Here is a 15,991-nt window from a genome sequence, read left to right on the forward strand (position 1 = left end):
GACATTATAAAGTCATATTCCCACTAATCTAAAAAAAACAAAAACAGAAAAAACAAAAAAAACCCCCGCTATAGCTCGCTATCTCCTGGCCTTCAGTCCAGGCCCAATTTAATCAGGTTTCTAATCTGACAAGAAATCAGCTAACTGCTGTAAAATTATATAACATTATCATAAAGAAAAAAAACCCCCCATAATAAAACAGATCTTCATTTGTCTCCATGACATTTGTAGACACAGATGTTGAGATTTATGGCTGGTTCTGTGAGTGCTTCTCTCTTTCTCTTGCCTTTTAACATTGTTGTCTCTGTCTGTTGCTCTTCTTTTTCATTTTCAGGGCCATGCGTTGACCCACTGGTGTCTCCTCTTTATGCCTCCTCTTTCTTGGCCTCCTCCAGATATAACTTCTTGTATTCTGCAAATTTTGCCAAACTCTATGGTAGGTTTTTGTTCATTTTTCTGTCCGTGCTAAAAAAACAAAACAAAACTGAACCGTGTCTGTCTGTCTGTATAAACACTGCAACTGTTTTTCATAAGCCTCTTTCATATGGCTGAGATGATTTGGAGATAACAATTTAGTTTATAAACGTGTGTCAAATTATATAATTTGTGTGTGTGTGTGTGTGTGTGTGTATAGGAAGCAGTGGTTGGTCGCCATCTCCTCGGGACAGGCAGCCCTGGTTACAGATTGATCTCAGGAGAAAGTATCGAATCGTTGCCATAGCAACCCAGGGAACATTCAACTCCTACGACTGGGTCACCAAGTACATGCTCCTTTACGGTGACCGGCCTGACTCATGGACCCCTTACGTAATGAGAGGAGGCAACATGGTAGTGTCATATTAAGTCAATTAATGGGTGATTTTCTTGGTCCCAGTCAAATGCAGGAACTGCGCAAACAAAGAACTGGTGCTCCCTTAATTATATTTAAAAGAGACCTGAATGACGAACCGTGTCACATTAAAGCAAAATTCTTCGCTTTGCAACTTAAAATTCAGGTGAACCCTGCTGCAGAACAAGGGGGAAAAAAGCCACAAGCTAAAGTCATAGTTCAAGAGGCAGGTGTGAAACCCAAACCCAACTCAGCCCAAGGCTAAGAGACTCCAGTCCCTAGCCCCAAGGCTGAGTGATTTTTAGTACGTAGCAAACGGCCACGCACGAACGAGGCCAAGAAACGTGTGCACTTTGACTCCAAATTTTAATTGGTTGTGTAATGAAGCTGAAAGTTCTTAAGTCTGAAATGTGAGTTTCCATTGTTCCCTCGACGACATCAGTGTCTTCCTCTTCATTTCCTTCTCTCAGTGTGTTGGCTAGTAATACAGATAAAGCAGACAGACAGTTCCAGTTTTCACGACACGGTTGACATTAGGAATTTGCAGTGGAGCGTAAGGCAAGGTTTAAGATTATAATTTACATATAATTAGTCAAATGTCCTGTGATTACCCCTAGAGCTCAGAGTTAGTGTAAAATATTGTGGATCAGAAAATGACTAAATAGTCCTTTAAAAGTATCTAGGGCATTTCAGATTGTCATACAATGTATATACTACAGACAGAGAAAACTTTAAGATGCCTTCTTCTTTCAGACCTTGCCAGGTAACTGGAACTATTACCAGGTGAAGAGGAATGTATTTCATTACCCATTCACTGCCAAACATCTGCGCTTCCTGCCTATGGGCTGGAACACTGAGGAGGGGGGAAAGATCGGCGTGCGACTTGAAGTCTACGGGTGTGCCTATGGTAAAGACCAGTCTGTTTTTGTCTAAATATGGGCTTAATATAGACTGTTTACCTAAATAACCTGATAGCAGTAATGCCTCTTAATGAAGCATCAGTTATTTAAGGTGGCACCTTATGCCTCCTCACGGCTTTACAAACACCATTTAATTATTTTTGGTTCAAAGCAGTTTTTATCTGTCTGGTGTTCACAGAGATGTTTTTTTTTTTTTTCACACAAAGCAGCTTAACAGACCCATCTCCAGTCTATCAACACTAAATCCCTTTAATCTCTTTATGTGGCTTCGTGGAAGGAAACAAAAAGCTTTGAGGCAAAAAGAGACATTCATTTCAAATAAAAAAAGGAAAAAAAAAAAAAAAAAGATCAGACCAGCGTGTGTGTCTTGTTCAATCCTCGACTCTCTTAGCCTCTTGACCTTTGACTGTTTACCTCCTCTGTTTCTGCGTACTCCAGACTCCTACGTCATGCATTTCGAGGGGGACGATATGGTGGCGTACTCGTTTCCACGGGGAAGGTTCCGGACACTGCAGGACCACTTTGCGCTGAACTTTAAGACGCTGGAGAAGGATGGGGTGCTCCTACATAGTGAGGGTTTACAGGGAGATGTCCTCACCCTGGAGCTGAAGGGGGGCAGACTCTACCTACACATGAGCCTAGGTACGACAAGGCCTCCAAACGAGAGGTCTGAGTATCGCTACATATGCAGACATGGTTAGAGCAGTTTATCATTGATCCAGAGGTATTCTAATATAGAGAGGTGGTGTTAGAACTGTGGTGAATATTCACTACATCATCTTGACGATGGGATTACCATTCTTTGACACCAGAGGGTGCTCTTACAAGTGCAGGAGATGTGACCTGAGTTACAGCTCGTTTATATCTAGAATATCTGAGTATGGGATGACTCTGACACAACCTAGGATGCTTTTTTGAGACATGAGTCATACTGTTATAGAGATGTATGAGTAAGAGCAGATCTTGTACCACTTATGGGAAACACCATGGGGTGCTTTTACAGAATGAAAGGTGTCAGACCGTCTGCATGTACTGGTAGCCCTGTAGCAAGACCATTGTCCTAGGGAGCTTGTGCCAAAAGGGTTCCAGTCACAATATCTTGGGTAGAGGAGTACATGGGAAGCTGCGGCACACAGTAGATGCTCTTTGACAGGGAGAGGTCATTGACTCATAGTAGAGGCAGACTATTAGACCACTTATTGCATGGTTTTCAGGCTTTTGCTCTATCCCTGGACAGACAGAATTCAGCCGATCTAGGTCATGAGGGGCCATGTGGAAAGTTCTAGATCGTTAAGCTGTCAGAACAAGACCTCACAGAAATATTGCCCTAAGTGCTTTTATGGATGTGCTAGGAGGATTAGTGCAGCCTTAGCATACGACCAGGAGGGCCTTTTATCTTCACTCAAGATAGCTGTGGGTAAAGAGTGCATGAGCTAAGACGCTGTTAAGTAATCTTATGTGGAAAGGACAGAAGTGGTCAGATACACACCCACAAACACACACAACTAATGTACTTCTCCTTTGTCCTACAGGAAGCAGTACAGTTCATCAGACCAATGGGATGACCACAGCAAGACTTGGTAACCTGTTGGACACCCAGCATTGGCATTATGTGACCATCAAACGCCACGGCCGAGAGGTTAACTTCACACTGGACAGCCAGACCGAGACCGTTATCCTGAATGGGGAATTCAACTATCTAGATTTAGACAAGCAGGTGAGTCAGGTGCATGTAAACTGGAATTTAGGCAAATAGACAATAGACTCTTCCTGAGTGCTATATCCATCAAATAGTAAAATGACAAATTTCTGGCTGACAAGAAGAGCCATTCATACTGATTTTAAGGACACCCGGTACTCTCAAGAAAGTGATTCTTCCTTTCTGCCCATCTCGACAAAAAGAACATTAATCTTGTCTGTTCATTGTTACTATCTTCAGTTATATGTAGGAGGAGTGATCGAGAAAGACTTGCCCCACCTCCCTGGAAAGGTCAACTTCCGTGGCTGCATGGAGAATGTTTTCATCAATGGAGTCAACGTCATCTTAATGACTCAGAACCAGGAACCGGAGGTCCGGCTGGCTCCGAAAAAGGTACCATTCTTCTAGCTAAACGTTCAGTCTTCTTACAGCTGATTACATCATTATGACACAAACCTTAATGCCAACTTATAGATGTACAGTGAATAATAAACTTGTGAAGAGTAGAGAGTTTTTTTTTCTCTGTACACCCTCTTGTTATATGCATATATCCATCCAACCATTCATCCATCTTTCAGAAAAAGATGCACTATACCTGCAGAGATCTGCTCTGGAAGCCAATGACCTTCGCTGGGCCGAACAACTACCTCCAGGTGCCTGGATTCTTCCGCAAGAATCGATTGGCAGTGAAGTTCAAGTTCCGCTCATGGGACACCACAGGTCTGCTGATGTTCACCCGTTTTGCTGATGACCTGGGGTCTCTAGAACTAGGCCTCAGCGAGGGACAAGTCAATGTCACACTCATGCAACCTGGAAACAAGAGACTACGCTTTGCTGCTGGTAAGCTAGGAGCTCATTTGGGCTAGCATGATGTGATGTTGCAAATGTGCCAGCTGCCAAACCAGGTAAGTCAGATTTTAGGACTGATGGATAAGTAATGCAGTTCTACTGGAACCCTTACTTGGAGAGGCAAACAGTACTAATCTTAGAGTTTGCAAAGTTTTAATTGGTTATTAACCCAACCAAATCCATGTTGTTGTTGGGAAATAGCTTCTGGGATTGGCTTTACTGCCAAGGTGTGACTGAAAGATGTTTCAAATCTTTTCAAAAACTTGAAGAATTTTCAAAACTCAAAATGATTTTCAACATTTTCAACATTTTGACATTTGTGTGCCTGGGCTATTAACAATAAGAGGCTGAGAACCAAGACTGTCCCAGGACCAAGGCCCCAGACTTAAACCTATTGTGATCTCCACCCAGGGTATCGCTTAAATGATGGTTTCTGGCACACTGTTGATCTGGCGGCCAAGGACAACTTGCTAACCCTAACTATCGACGAGGATGAAGGCTCACCGCTAAAGATCACGAATCCGTTCATGGTACGGACCGGAGACCGCTATTTCTTTGGAGGTGAGTATGAGATCAGTTCATCTCCCTGTCGTAATATAGCGCCTGTGAAAAGAGATTCAAGTCCTTCAAATGCGTGTTTAAGATTTACGAGAAAATGCCATGGCTCTACAAATACCTCATGTTTCATGCAAAGACAGGTAATGTAATATGCGAGTTCTTGTTTGTTCCCCAGGTTGTCCTAAAACCAATAACACGGCGCCTTGCGTGACAAAGCTGAACACGTTTCACGGCTGCATGCAGCAGATCTTCATCGATGATGAGCCTGTGGATATTGACGTCATGCTGCAGAGACGATGGGGCAGATACACAGAGTTACTGCTGGGCACCTGCGGTATCACAGACAGGTGTGTGAGTATATTTATGGTATTTGGTCATTTCTATCTCTATATGTTATAAACACCACACCGTTTGCTTCTATAGTTCCTCTCTGCAGACAACCCAGTTATATTTATATTTATGTGTGTGTGTGTGTGTGTATGCCTACATCCTTCTCTAGGCATTATAAACAGTCTCATCTCCTCGTGCCCAGACATTTCATGTGCTAGAGTCAAGGGCAGTATACCTACAGTGAGGCGTATAATAATTTAGGTCATATCTACACTGGCATCACTCTTATATATCATTCCCATGTGACATTTATTACCCGTGTTTGGAGTCAGGGGGTAAATGTTGGCCCCACTGACAGAGGGGCCCGCGCCTTTAAAAATCACTGGCCACATCAGGGCGTGTTAATGTACATTCGCACAATACATCTTCATCACATGTGTGTTTTGTGTGGTAATGGGACATTATGTGCTATTGGTGACAGGCATCTCTCTTGGAAGTCAGATCAGATCAGTGAATTTAAAGCCATTAAACACAGCCTGTCAGTGTGGAAGAACCAATGTAAAATGTGACCACCAAAACCAGATTTTTTAGTCACAGCTGATGAGAATGTGGATTACTGGTCATGAATGTTTAAGAGCGGTGAGGTTTGACTGTAATGTTTTCTTTATTTATGTATCTCAATGCACTGTTTTGATATTGATGAACCTAGTAATGTTTAATTCAGACTGATAATGTTTGTTCTTGTTCAGATGTTCTCCAAACCCTTGTGAACATGAAGGCAGATGTATCCAGTCCTGGAATGATTTTCTGTGCGTTTGTAACAACACAGGTTACAAAGGGGAGGTCTGTCACAACTGTAAGTGGAGAATCTCCATCTCTTGTGTTAAGTCATGTCTGTTTTTGAAGAGCTAAATCACTTTAAGTTTTAACATATAATAATCGCTCTCTCTCTCTCTCTCTCTCTCTCTCTCTCTCTCTCTCAGCTGTCTATAGGGAGTCCTGTGAAGCATACAGACTTAATGGGAAGTACTGGTCAGGTAACTACACCATAGATCCAGACCTGAGCGGACCACTGAAGCCTTTTACAGTCTACTGCAAGATGAAGAGTAAGTTCTAGTCACACTTACTTTCACTTTCACTTTCCCTATTTCTTGCTCTCTCTTCAAAGATCTGGTTCTCTTATAATCAGACCTTCGCATGGCTAGATTCCGAATCCCCTTTTACGGCCCCATTCCTCTTGGCTCCTCCCTCTCTTATTCAGCTCCACATCACTCAAATCTGCTTTCAGACCTGAACTTTCCAAGCCTCCCTCTTTTGTTTCGTTTGTTTACTGACTGAGATGAAGGACAACTGGTGCCATCCGAGTGACATCCACTGGAGGAGTTTTGTGTTGTGTGAAAGTGTGATTTGACTAAACACATCTATCTAACCCCCTGACAACAGATTAAATTAAATCGATCTATTTGTTATCCTCTGAAGACAGATCACAACCCCCTTTCAAATTTCAGGCTAATTTTTTTTTTCTCCAAGTTATGTTATCACTTTACAATGAACAGTCACTGGCAGGAATAAAAAAGATGGACGAGTGAGGAAAGACATGATTATTACCCCAAATCTTATCATTCACTTTATGATGAAACATTCCCTCAGCCCTTTCCTAAATCTAATACAGGACCGTTTTTGTCCAGTTATAATGACAGCAGCACCGTATGATACTTGGGGCTATTAAATGCTTTTTAACTAGGACAGGCTTTTAATTGGACGTGCTGAGTCATTTGGCAAAGGTCACTGACACGTCAGAGAGAAAATCAGCACGACCGAGCAATCTGTTCAACATGTAGTTTCATCATCGGCGCAAACCCAAGGAGACTGTTGGTGATTACGCTACGAGTCTGGGGTTCTTGTCAGCCTGACAGACGCTGTTCTCTCTCCAACAAATCACTGTCATCCCGAACTCTGAGACTTATCAGTCATGGCTAAGAGAGTGAAATCTACCCACTGCAATATTCTCAGTGAGAATAAAAAAATGAAACCAAACGATTGCCTATCAAAAAGCCACTCCAAAATTAACTATGATGATCAATAATGAGAGAACGGCGCTCTGACATGAGCGTGGACGGCATTTTCTGACACGGTGAATTCTGCTATATTGACTTGTTTCAGAGAGTGCCTAAACTCTGGCTTGACCCTGCCAAGGCAACATCAAGTGAGGATGACAGGAGTCCGGCCTCCATCGCAGAGACAGCCTTTACTAGACTTTGGAACACAGGATTTTAAGGAGAGAATGAAATTAATGATCGAAGGAAAGAAAGACGAAAAGAAAGAGGGGAAAAAAGAGCACACAAAGAAAGACAGACTTGGAACAAAGGATTTTAAAGAGAGAACTAAAGTATTTAACAAAGGAGGTAAAGTAAGGAATGCTACAAAGAGTAAGGAAGGATATAGAATGAAGGAAAGAAAGAAAGAAAGAAAGAAAGAAGGAAAGGAATGGAAGAAAGGGAGGAGGGGGAAAGTTAGATATCCAAGTCATCTAAGAGCTTTTGGACAGAGTCAAAATATCATTTCAGGTCAGTGTCAAACACTGTTCTTTTCCTCATGCTTTTCTCCAAAGTGTGGAAATCATGGACCATCATTGACCACAACCGCATGGGCGCCACCAAAGTGATTGGCTCCACCGTGGACCGCCCCTTTATAGCCGACGTCCAATACGTGAACGCCTCCTGGGACGAAGTCACTGCCTTAGCCAATACATCCTTGTACTGTGAACAGTGGATCGATTTCTCGTGCTACAAATCCCGCCTCCTCAACACGCAAAGTAAGTGCCTGATTGGACCAGAGTGGGACCAATAAGATTATCTCAATGAGGTTATTGGAGCATAATTGCTGACAGGCAGAAATGTGACCCATTGAGACTGAATGATTTTGGGAACTGGTCATTTAAAATGAAATAACGCATTAGTCCCATAAGACATTTAATTAGAAAGACCTGTTAACTCCTATTTACTCCTTGATCTATTTACTGTATGTTGACATTCACTCAATACAATCCATCAATTACGAGGGTTAATTCACTAGTTCATAGTCTGACTGAATAGTATGGCAGTGAGATGAAGTAATAGTTGGGAAGGCTTGGTTCCATATGTGGCCTGTGGTCTGGTTTGTAGTCTAGCTGTGAGGAAAAGGTCATTTTGGTTATCACTAAAAGACCCACCCCACCACAGATATCAGCTCAAGGGAACAAGGGGCTTGTGGATGGAAATGAGGATCAGGGGAGGAGGTGGGTTACTCAAAAACAAAATAACATAAATGTGATTTTGAATGTAGGTTGAGTGTAATTTTAGCTGATGATGTGGAAGGTAAAGGTGCGCTGTGCTCTAAATATTGTGATTGGATGAAGGAGTGAGGGACCATGTGTTAACTTTTCCTCCTAAACTTTCATCTGGAACTCCACAATTTGGGTTTGAAACGTTTTAAGGGTCTTTCTTCAACTCATCAAACGGCGTTTAAGACACTCTTTCTCTGTTCTTTGTCGTCTCAGATGGAAGGCCATTTACCTACTGGGTGGGTCGACACAACGAGAGTCATGAATATTGGGGCGGAGCTTTTCCCGAGAGCAAGAAGTGTGGCTGTGCCATCAATCAGACCTGCACTGACTCCAAATTCCAGTGCAACTGTGACGCAGATTACCGCCAATGGTGAGAGAGAGAGAGAGAGGCAGAGAACGAGAGAGAGAGAGGGAGAGAGAGAACAGAGGAAGGGAGAGAGAGGGAGTAGGGGGAAGGGACAGAGGTTTGGGAAAAAGAATTAGTTCGAGAAGACAGAAAAATGGCGTGACACAGTTCTCTGGTGACTCTTCGAAAACACATTCCAAATTTAAGATCAGAGATGAGGAGAAAAAGAAAATTAAAATAAGAGGAAGTTTCACAAAGGTTTCATAACATTTCATGATAAATACAAATAAAATAACAGATCATATTTATTTTTTGAGTAACAACGAGTAAAATGTGAAAAACAAAACATTAAAAAAAACAAAACGATATTTTATTTGACCTTCACCTGCTGTACAGGTACTCTGATAAAGGCTACCTGATGTTCCGAGACCACCTGCCAGTCAGAAGAGTTGTCATTGGCGACACCAATCGCACAGGCTCAGAGGCCCAGATCAGCCTTGGGCCCCTGCGTTGCTACGGAGACCGTGAGTAATGGCTTAAGAACAACTTTATAATGAAGCAATCAACTGGACAAAATTGGTCCCTTAATCCATGATATCCTTCTTGTAATGAGTCCAAATCGAAAAATCTTGATAGCTTGGAAATCCGTTCAAGTTTATGAGAGTATTTGTGAGAAATGGAAATCTGGCTGAGCAAACATTTGAACAAATATTAATTTGCTTTCGTTCACATGGTCATTTTGATCATGCTATTTCCTGACTCCTCCAACAGGAAGTATCTGGAATACCATTGCTTTTACAAAGCCCATCTATCTGACTTTTCCCACCTTTAAACCTGGAACCAGTGCCGACATCACCTTCCACTTCAAGACCTATCGCACCAATGGAGTATTCATAGAAAACTCTGACGACCACTTACGCAACTTCATTCGGGTGGAGCTAAACTGTGAGTAGCTGTGGTCAGCTGGTTACTGGTTATCCATGGTACTTATGAAGAAAAAAGGAAAAATCTAAAGGGTGTTTATGTGTTTCCTGGCAGAGAAACATGCTGAATTCATTCTGCTTCACAGATCCTTCAAATTAAAATATGCATCTCATGTTAAACTTCTACCTATCATCATCTCCTTCGTTTTGGGTCTACCTTTTAGTATTTCCTATCGACCTTTTCCTTCTTTCTTTCTTTTCTCTTTCTATCGCTCTCTCAGCCACCACCGAGGTGGTCTTCGTCTTCATGGTGGGGGACGGGATCCGAAACGTCACGTTGCGTTCTCCCCGTCCCTTAAACGATAACGAGTGGCATTACGTAGAGGCGGAGATCAACGTCAAGAGGGCGCGGCTCAAAGTGGACTTCCTGCCACCAGCCATTCACAAGTTCCCTATGCAGACTTACATCACCATGAAGTTCACCCAGCCTCTCCTCGTAGGTGCGTCTCCATGGGAACACAGGGGACATGCAAATGAGGGGGTGTCACCTAAGCTGTCGATCTCACTGTGTGAACGACAACATGTTTTGTTGCTTTAAAAAGCCAGTAAGAAATATACTAAATTTATGAACTGTGACCTGTGTTCTCAACTATAAAATGGGACACATTTGTCACATTGGGATGAAATGCTTTTTAAGAGAGGCGAACACCAAGTAAAATTTGTAATTCATTTGCCTGATATGAAAGATTTAAGTGCTTTGGTCTCGCTGAGATAATGTAATCGAGGCATTACCAAAACTTATAGAAAGTTCATTTAAACTTCAGAACCAGACTCCACAGGGGCTATGGTTAAACTGTTAATGGATTTGGCTTTACTTTGTGAGGAGGTCAAGTGGATTACACTGTGCCTGAGGGAAAACAAATTTAAATGAAATGAACTTTTAAGTTCTGAGGGCTGATTTGGTCGGCTGCCGACTGAAACAAAATGGTGCCCCCCTCCACGTAGGTGCCGCTAACCACACGCTAAGGCCGTTCCTGGGCTGTCTGCGCGGTTTGCGGCTGAACGGTGTCCCCGTTGACCTTGAGGGCAAGGTGGACGAGAGGCTGGGGATTCGTCGGAACTGCACAGGGGCGTGTCTGAACGCGAGCATACCGTGTCGAAACGGCGGTCAGTGCATCGACGGCTACGCTTCGTACACCTGCGACTGCAACAACACGGCTTTTGACGGTTTCTACTGTCACAAAGGCGAGTTTGAGTTCTTCATGTCTTACTGCTCTCTTTCCCTCTCTCTTTCTCTTTCAGACACACTTTACACACATACAAGGCACTTACACACATTCTCAGCAGAATAGGCCTATTACAGACCAGTGTCGCCCTTGGTAATCACGTCTGTAGAGTGATAAATTCATATTCTCTCTTGTGAATTTGCCCACAAGGAAAATAGATGATACTATTATACTGATTTAAGGCAGCAGAGCAAAGAGCTGTGAGTTTTGTTAACGGTCTTGTTATTTTAAACTACTGTCTGTCATAAGGGTCCATAGGCCTGAACAGATGAGATTTACAATACACTCAGAATGGTGTATTATTCACCCACTGACTATCTTGTGCTATAATCTAATAGAGATTAAATGGATTAAGATTTGGGGGGGGGGGGGGGGGGGGGGGGGGGGGTTGAAAATCTGTAGTAATGACAGTGTCTTGCAGTTTTGGTTTGTCCTGCAGATAGTGTTATGAGTCTGTAATCTGACTTTACTGGTGATTTGGTCCATGTAAGCGACTTTCAGGATTGCAATAAATGTCTGTGCAGTGGATTTATTTACTAAGAATAACTCCCTGTTAAATCAGTATTTTGGGGGACAGACAAGCCTCCGACGGGATTTTTTTTTGACATATGATCTTTTTTTTTTTTTTTTTTTTTTTTTTTTACATTTTCAGCAGTCATTTTTGCAGTGACAACACACAGTGGCAAAACAATTTTTTTTTTAAGGGTAAACGTCAACGTTTTTAAAGGTCAGGTGCGTTTAGTGCTGTTTACCTTCCACAGGCACAAATGTTTACTCTTACCCTTTCAAGATAAATAAAAACAGTGATCCGGCCATCTCGGCATGAACCCGTATTTCTGTTCTCTCTCTCTCTCTCTCTCAGACATCGGCGCGTTCTTTGACTACGGCGCTTGGCTTCGTTACGACATCCGCAAGGAGCCTATCTCGGAGGACGCGTGGTGGGCGAACTTCTGGATTGACCCGCACTGGCATAATTACACCCTGGGCTACAATTCCACCACGGACGACATCGAGTTCAGCTTTAGCACGAGGGACACTCCCGCGGTGCTCCTCTACATCAGCTCCTTCTACAAGGACTATATCGCCGTCCTCCTCAAGAGAGACGGTACGCTCAAACATGCTAGCGCACGTGTGCTAAGATAAAACGGGCCAAGACATATCCTCTCTCACATATTCACAGTGGACAGACACACACACACACACACACACACACATACAAATGCTGGCACTCACTGAGTTTCATAGTTTTCAGGAAGTCCCACATAACTTTTGTTTTTTGTTTCTTTTTTTTGCCTCTCCAGGTAGCCTATCGCTGAGGTATCGTTTGGGTCACTTTAATAAGAAGATACAGTTGACCAATAGGAACCTGGCTGATGGTTTGCCGCATTTTGTCAACATCACCAGGCACAACTACACCGTGTGGACCCAGGTACGAACGGCTACCGCAACATGACTGGTTCACTCACGTATTTTAATTTTAAGACACTTGTCATTACTACAGATTTTCACACACACACACACCCCCTCAATCTTAATCCATTTAATCTCTATTAGATTACACTGCAAGATAGTCAGTAGGTTAATAATACACCAGTCTGAGTGTATTGTAAATCTCATCTGCTCAGGGCCCTGGAGTCTTATGACAGATAGTAGTCATATTTTAATTTCAATTTTAACATCAACACCACAGGATACAGATGCTTTTACTCCTTACTGTTATACAATGAGCACACTATAGGAACAAAGGTATGACCTAACCATGATAAACAACAGCCATCCATAATCATCTAGGCAATATGTGTATGTCTCTTTGTGAGTGTCTGTGTGGGAGAGAGAGAGAGAGAGAGAGAAAGACAGACAGACAGGCAGACAGACAGATGGACAGACAGATGCATACTGTTTGCATGCTGTTTGTGTGTGTGTGTGTGTGTGTGTGTGTGTGTGTGTGTGTGTGTGTGTGTGTGTGAATAAATATGTGAGTGTGTCTTGGACAGGTGGATTACATGGAGCCCTGGATTGAGACGCTCACCTTGGGGGAGATTCCCAGATTTGATTCCCCCAAATCCATATTCCTTGGAAGAGTCATGGGTAGGATTACTACCGTATACTGTTGTAATCTCCTATGGATTAATTAGGTTTTAATCTCCTCAGTATTGATTAGGTATTCTAAACACTATCCAACAGTAGAACAGCATAGGCTAGAATAGATTAGACTAGACTAGACTAGACTAAACTAGACTGAAATAGAATAGAATAGAACAGAACAGAACAGAATAGAATAGAATAGAGTAGAATAGTTTTTCAATGGCATAAAACACTGGTTGTTTGCTGAGAAGCATCAAAATAACCATAATTTCATTGATGTGACATGCATTCACGGATCCACATCGAATAACATAGATGATCAGTTAAAATAACTGAATGACTAGTTAATTCATTGATGGTTTGACAGCTTAACTGCCTTTGCCTCTCTCTCTCTCTCTCTCTCTCTCTCTCTCTCTCTCTCAGAGGTTGGCGACATTGAGTACGATATCCAGAACCATAATAGCCCCGGTCTGTATGGTTGTATATCTGGGGTCCGTTACAACATCTTTGCACCCCTGAAGGCCTACCTCCGCCCCAATGTGACCAACCCCCCTGTTGTCACGCAGGGCTATGTGGTGGAGTCCAACTGTGGAGCGTTTCCTCCTGTCTTAGGTTATGTCCCCTGGGAAGCTGATCCCTGGTTCACTGGCCTGTGTAAGACTACATTTCCCATAATGCATATAGAACCAGACCCATGCCTGCATACTGTGCCTTCCATATAACATAACAGGGATACTTATAGCCTGAGACAGGTTTCAGCCTGGTGTCTATCCAATTATATACTTCCTTAAGTTACGGTTTATATTAAGTCAATATTGATTATTAGGTATGTAGTCTAAAAGTAGTTTATCATGCAATTTTTTTACCATGACAATTAATGTATATAAAGGACTGATGCTTAGTCATGTTTTTAACATTTCAGTTTTCTACTACATTCACGATGATGTGACTCCGCCTTGGATGACATGTAAGTGCTTCCAGCCACTCGCTGACATTGAATGAATAATCACATACATTCATTTTTAATGAGCTTGGTTCCCACGACCTTGATTCACCTCACTATACTGCAATGCAGATAGAAGCTTCTCTCTCTCTCTCTCTCTCTCTCTCTCTCATTCAGCGCCTCTCTCTGTATTAGTATTACGGAGACCAACCCTGTCTGTCTCTCCCATTCTGACTCTCTCCTCTACCTCTCTTCTTCCTTTCCCTCCTCCTCTCTCTGTTCTCTTCCTGTGTCTGTGTTTGTGTGTGTGTGTGTGTGCGTGAGTGTGTGATCGTGTGTGTGTGTGTGTGTGTGTGTGTGTGTGTGTGTGAGTGAGTTATTTTGATTTCCACTTCAAAAATCCTCCTCCTCCTGATAGAATCATATGAGAACACAGCAGATTAGAGAATGAGTTTTTTGATATTCCTCTTCAGCCGTCCCTGCGGGGAGCACAATAAAACATCACACGGAAGGACGAGCTGTATGTAAATTATCCAAATGCACCAACTTCACTATGGTGGTAAAATCCAAACATTGTGAGGTTATGAGGTTATCAATAACATAAACCTTATGACGCACTGGAGTAATGCATGCATCAAAACATGAATTTTACACATGCAAAATTTTACAGTGTGAAAATCATGGTCTCAAGCATAGAAGGCAGTACTTATGTTCATTCCATCATACAAGCACATAGAATATACTATCTATATAGTAGATAGGTAGCTGATGGTTGACAGGAAAATTATGGCTGGTTTCAGTTATGTTTCCATCCAAGACAGTGAAGACACATAATTTGAATAATGCACAGAAAACATGTCTGTCCTTCCAAATCTTTTCATTTTAAAATACATTTCTCTAATCTTTTTCTCTGGATTGTTGAAGAATATTACACACACACAATCAAACACACAGACAGACACACACACACACACAATCAAACACACACACACACATACACACACACGTTTATCATCGAGCAGGACTCTGTAATGGAGAAAGCACTGAGTCATTTTCGTTATGCATTTAGAGTCAAACAATCAGTGAAAGCTGAATTTTCCGGTTTGTTTGGCTTCTGCTTCAATCTCCCGCCTGAAAGCATCTCCAGATCACTAATATTCACTGAATTTCCTCTTTACGATGAAAAGCAATTTTGAGCTGTCATCTGTAGGCTGTGCAGCTGGACCTCTACAGTGATATGCATGTCAATGACTGATGATTGCTCTTTGTGTGTGTGTGTGTGTGTGTGTGTGTGTATATGTGTGTGCGCGCCTGCGTGTGTGTCTCCACAGTGATCGTCACCATTTCCCTGGCTCTACTGTTTCTCATTCTCTACGGCCTGTACATTTACCTGTACAGGTATAAAGGTAGTTACCATACCAACGAACCCAAAAACCTGGAGTCACCCAGCTCTTCACGACCCCTCACGGAAACCCTGCGCAAAGAGAAGAAGAACCTTCCGGAAATACAGGAGGAGGGCCCCAGCGACTAGTAAAGAGGCCGTGAGGGAGGGGAGGGGTGCGGGAAGAGAGAGAGGGAGGGACACGGCTAGTGAAATCGAGGGAACAATAGGTATTACCTGGATTGAAGCGGGTGAAGTCAAAGCAACCGTGAAACATGTTTATATATTATATATTTTTTCATCTCCTTTCACCTTTTTTTTTTTTTTTTTGCTCTCGGTGAAGTGTTTTTATGTTTACTTTCCCCCTTTTAACGTACGTGATCTTTCACAGAGTTCTTTTCGGGCACCGTGCGAAAGATTGCTTAGAAACCTCGCTATAATTAGTTAAAGCACGTCGGGTTCTAAATGGGAGAGACGTTGATTTTAGCTGAAAATGATTCTGAGTTCAATCTAATGC

At 42.5% G+C, this 15,991-nt stretch overlaps 1 protein-coding gene across 1 annotated transcript in view; it reads left to right on the top strand.

The window, feature by feature from the left end:
* Nucleotides 1-15,624, top strand: part of cntnap1 (contactin associated protein 1) — a 22,231-nt gene extending 6,607 nt beyond the window's left edge. The window contains exons 2-24 of the mRNA XM_030793489.1: nt 335-436; nt 635-828; nt 1,583-1,736; nt 2,188-2,391; nt 3,282-3,466; nt 3,689-3,841; nt 4,027-4,288; nt 4,709-4,858; nt 5,031-5,202; nt 5,935-6,041; nt 6,169-6,291; nt 7,797-8,000; nt 8,724-8,880; nt 9,253-9,380; nt 9,628-9,801; nt 10,061-10,279; nt 10,785-11,024; nt 11,928-12,170; nt 12,367-12,494; nt 13,060-13,153; nt 13,574-13,804; nt 14,073-14,117; nt 15,425-15,624. Coding sequence (XP_030649349.1) covers nt 335-436; nt 635-828; nt 1,583-1,736; nt 2,188-2,391; nt 3,282-3,466; nt 3,689-3,841; nt 4,027-4,288; nt 4,709-4,858; nt 5,031-5,202; nt 5,935-6,041; nt 6,169-6,291; nt 7,797-8,000; nt 8,724-8,880; nt 9,253-9,380; nt 9,628-9,801; nt 10,061-10,279; nt 10,785-11,024; nt 11,928-12,170; nt 12,367-12,494; nt 13,060-13,153; nt 13,574-13,804; nt 14,073-14,117; nt 15,425-15,624 — 3,869 coding nt within the window. The remainder of the gene's footprint in view (nt 1-334; nt 437-634; nt 829-1,582; nt 1,737-2,187; nt 2,392-3,281; nt 3,467-3,688; nt 3,842-4,026; nt 4,289-4,708; nt 4,859-5,030; nt 5,203-5,934; nt 6,042-6,168; nt 6,292-7,796; nt 8,001-8,723; nt 8,881-9,252; nt 9,381-9,627; nt 9,802-10,060; nt 10,280-10,784; nt 11,025-11,927; nt 12,171-12,366; nt 12,495-13,059; nt 13,154-13,573; nt 13,805-14,072; nt 14,118-15,424) is intronic.
* The last annotated feature ends 367 nt before the right edge of the window (nt 15,625-15,991 follow it).

The sequence above is a fragment of the Chanos chanos genome, chromosome 16, assembly GCF_902362185.1.
Source record: "Chanos chanos chromosome 16, fChaCha1.1, whole genome shotgun sequence".
Taxonomy (NCBI): domain Eukaryota; kingdom Metazoa; phylum Chordata; class Actinopteri; order Gonorynchiformes; family Chanidae; genus Chanos; species Chanos chanos.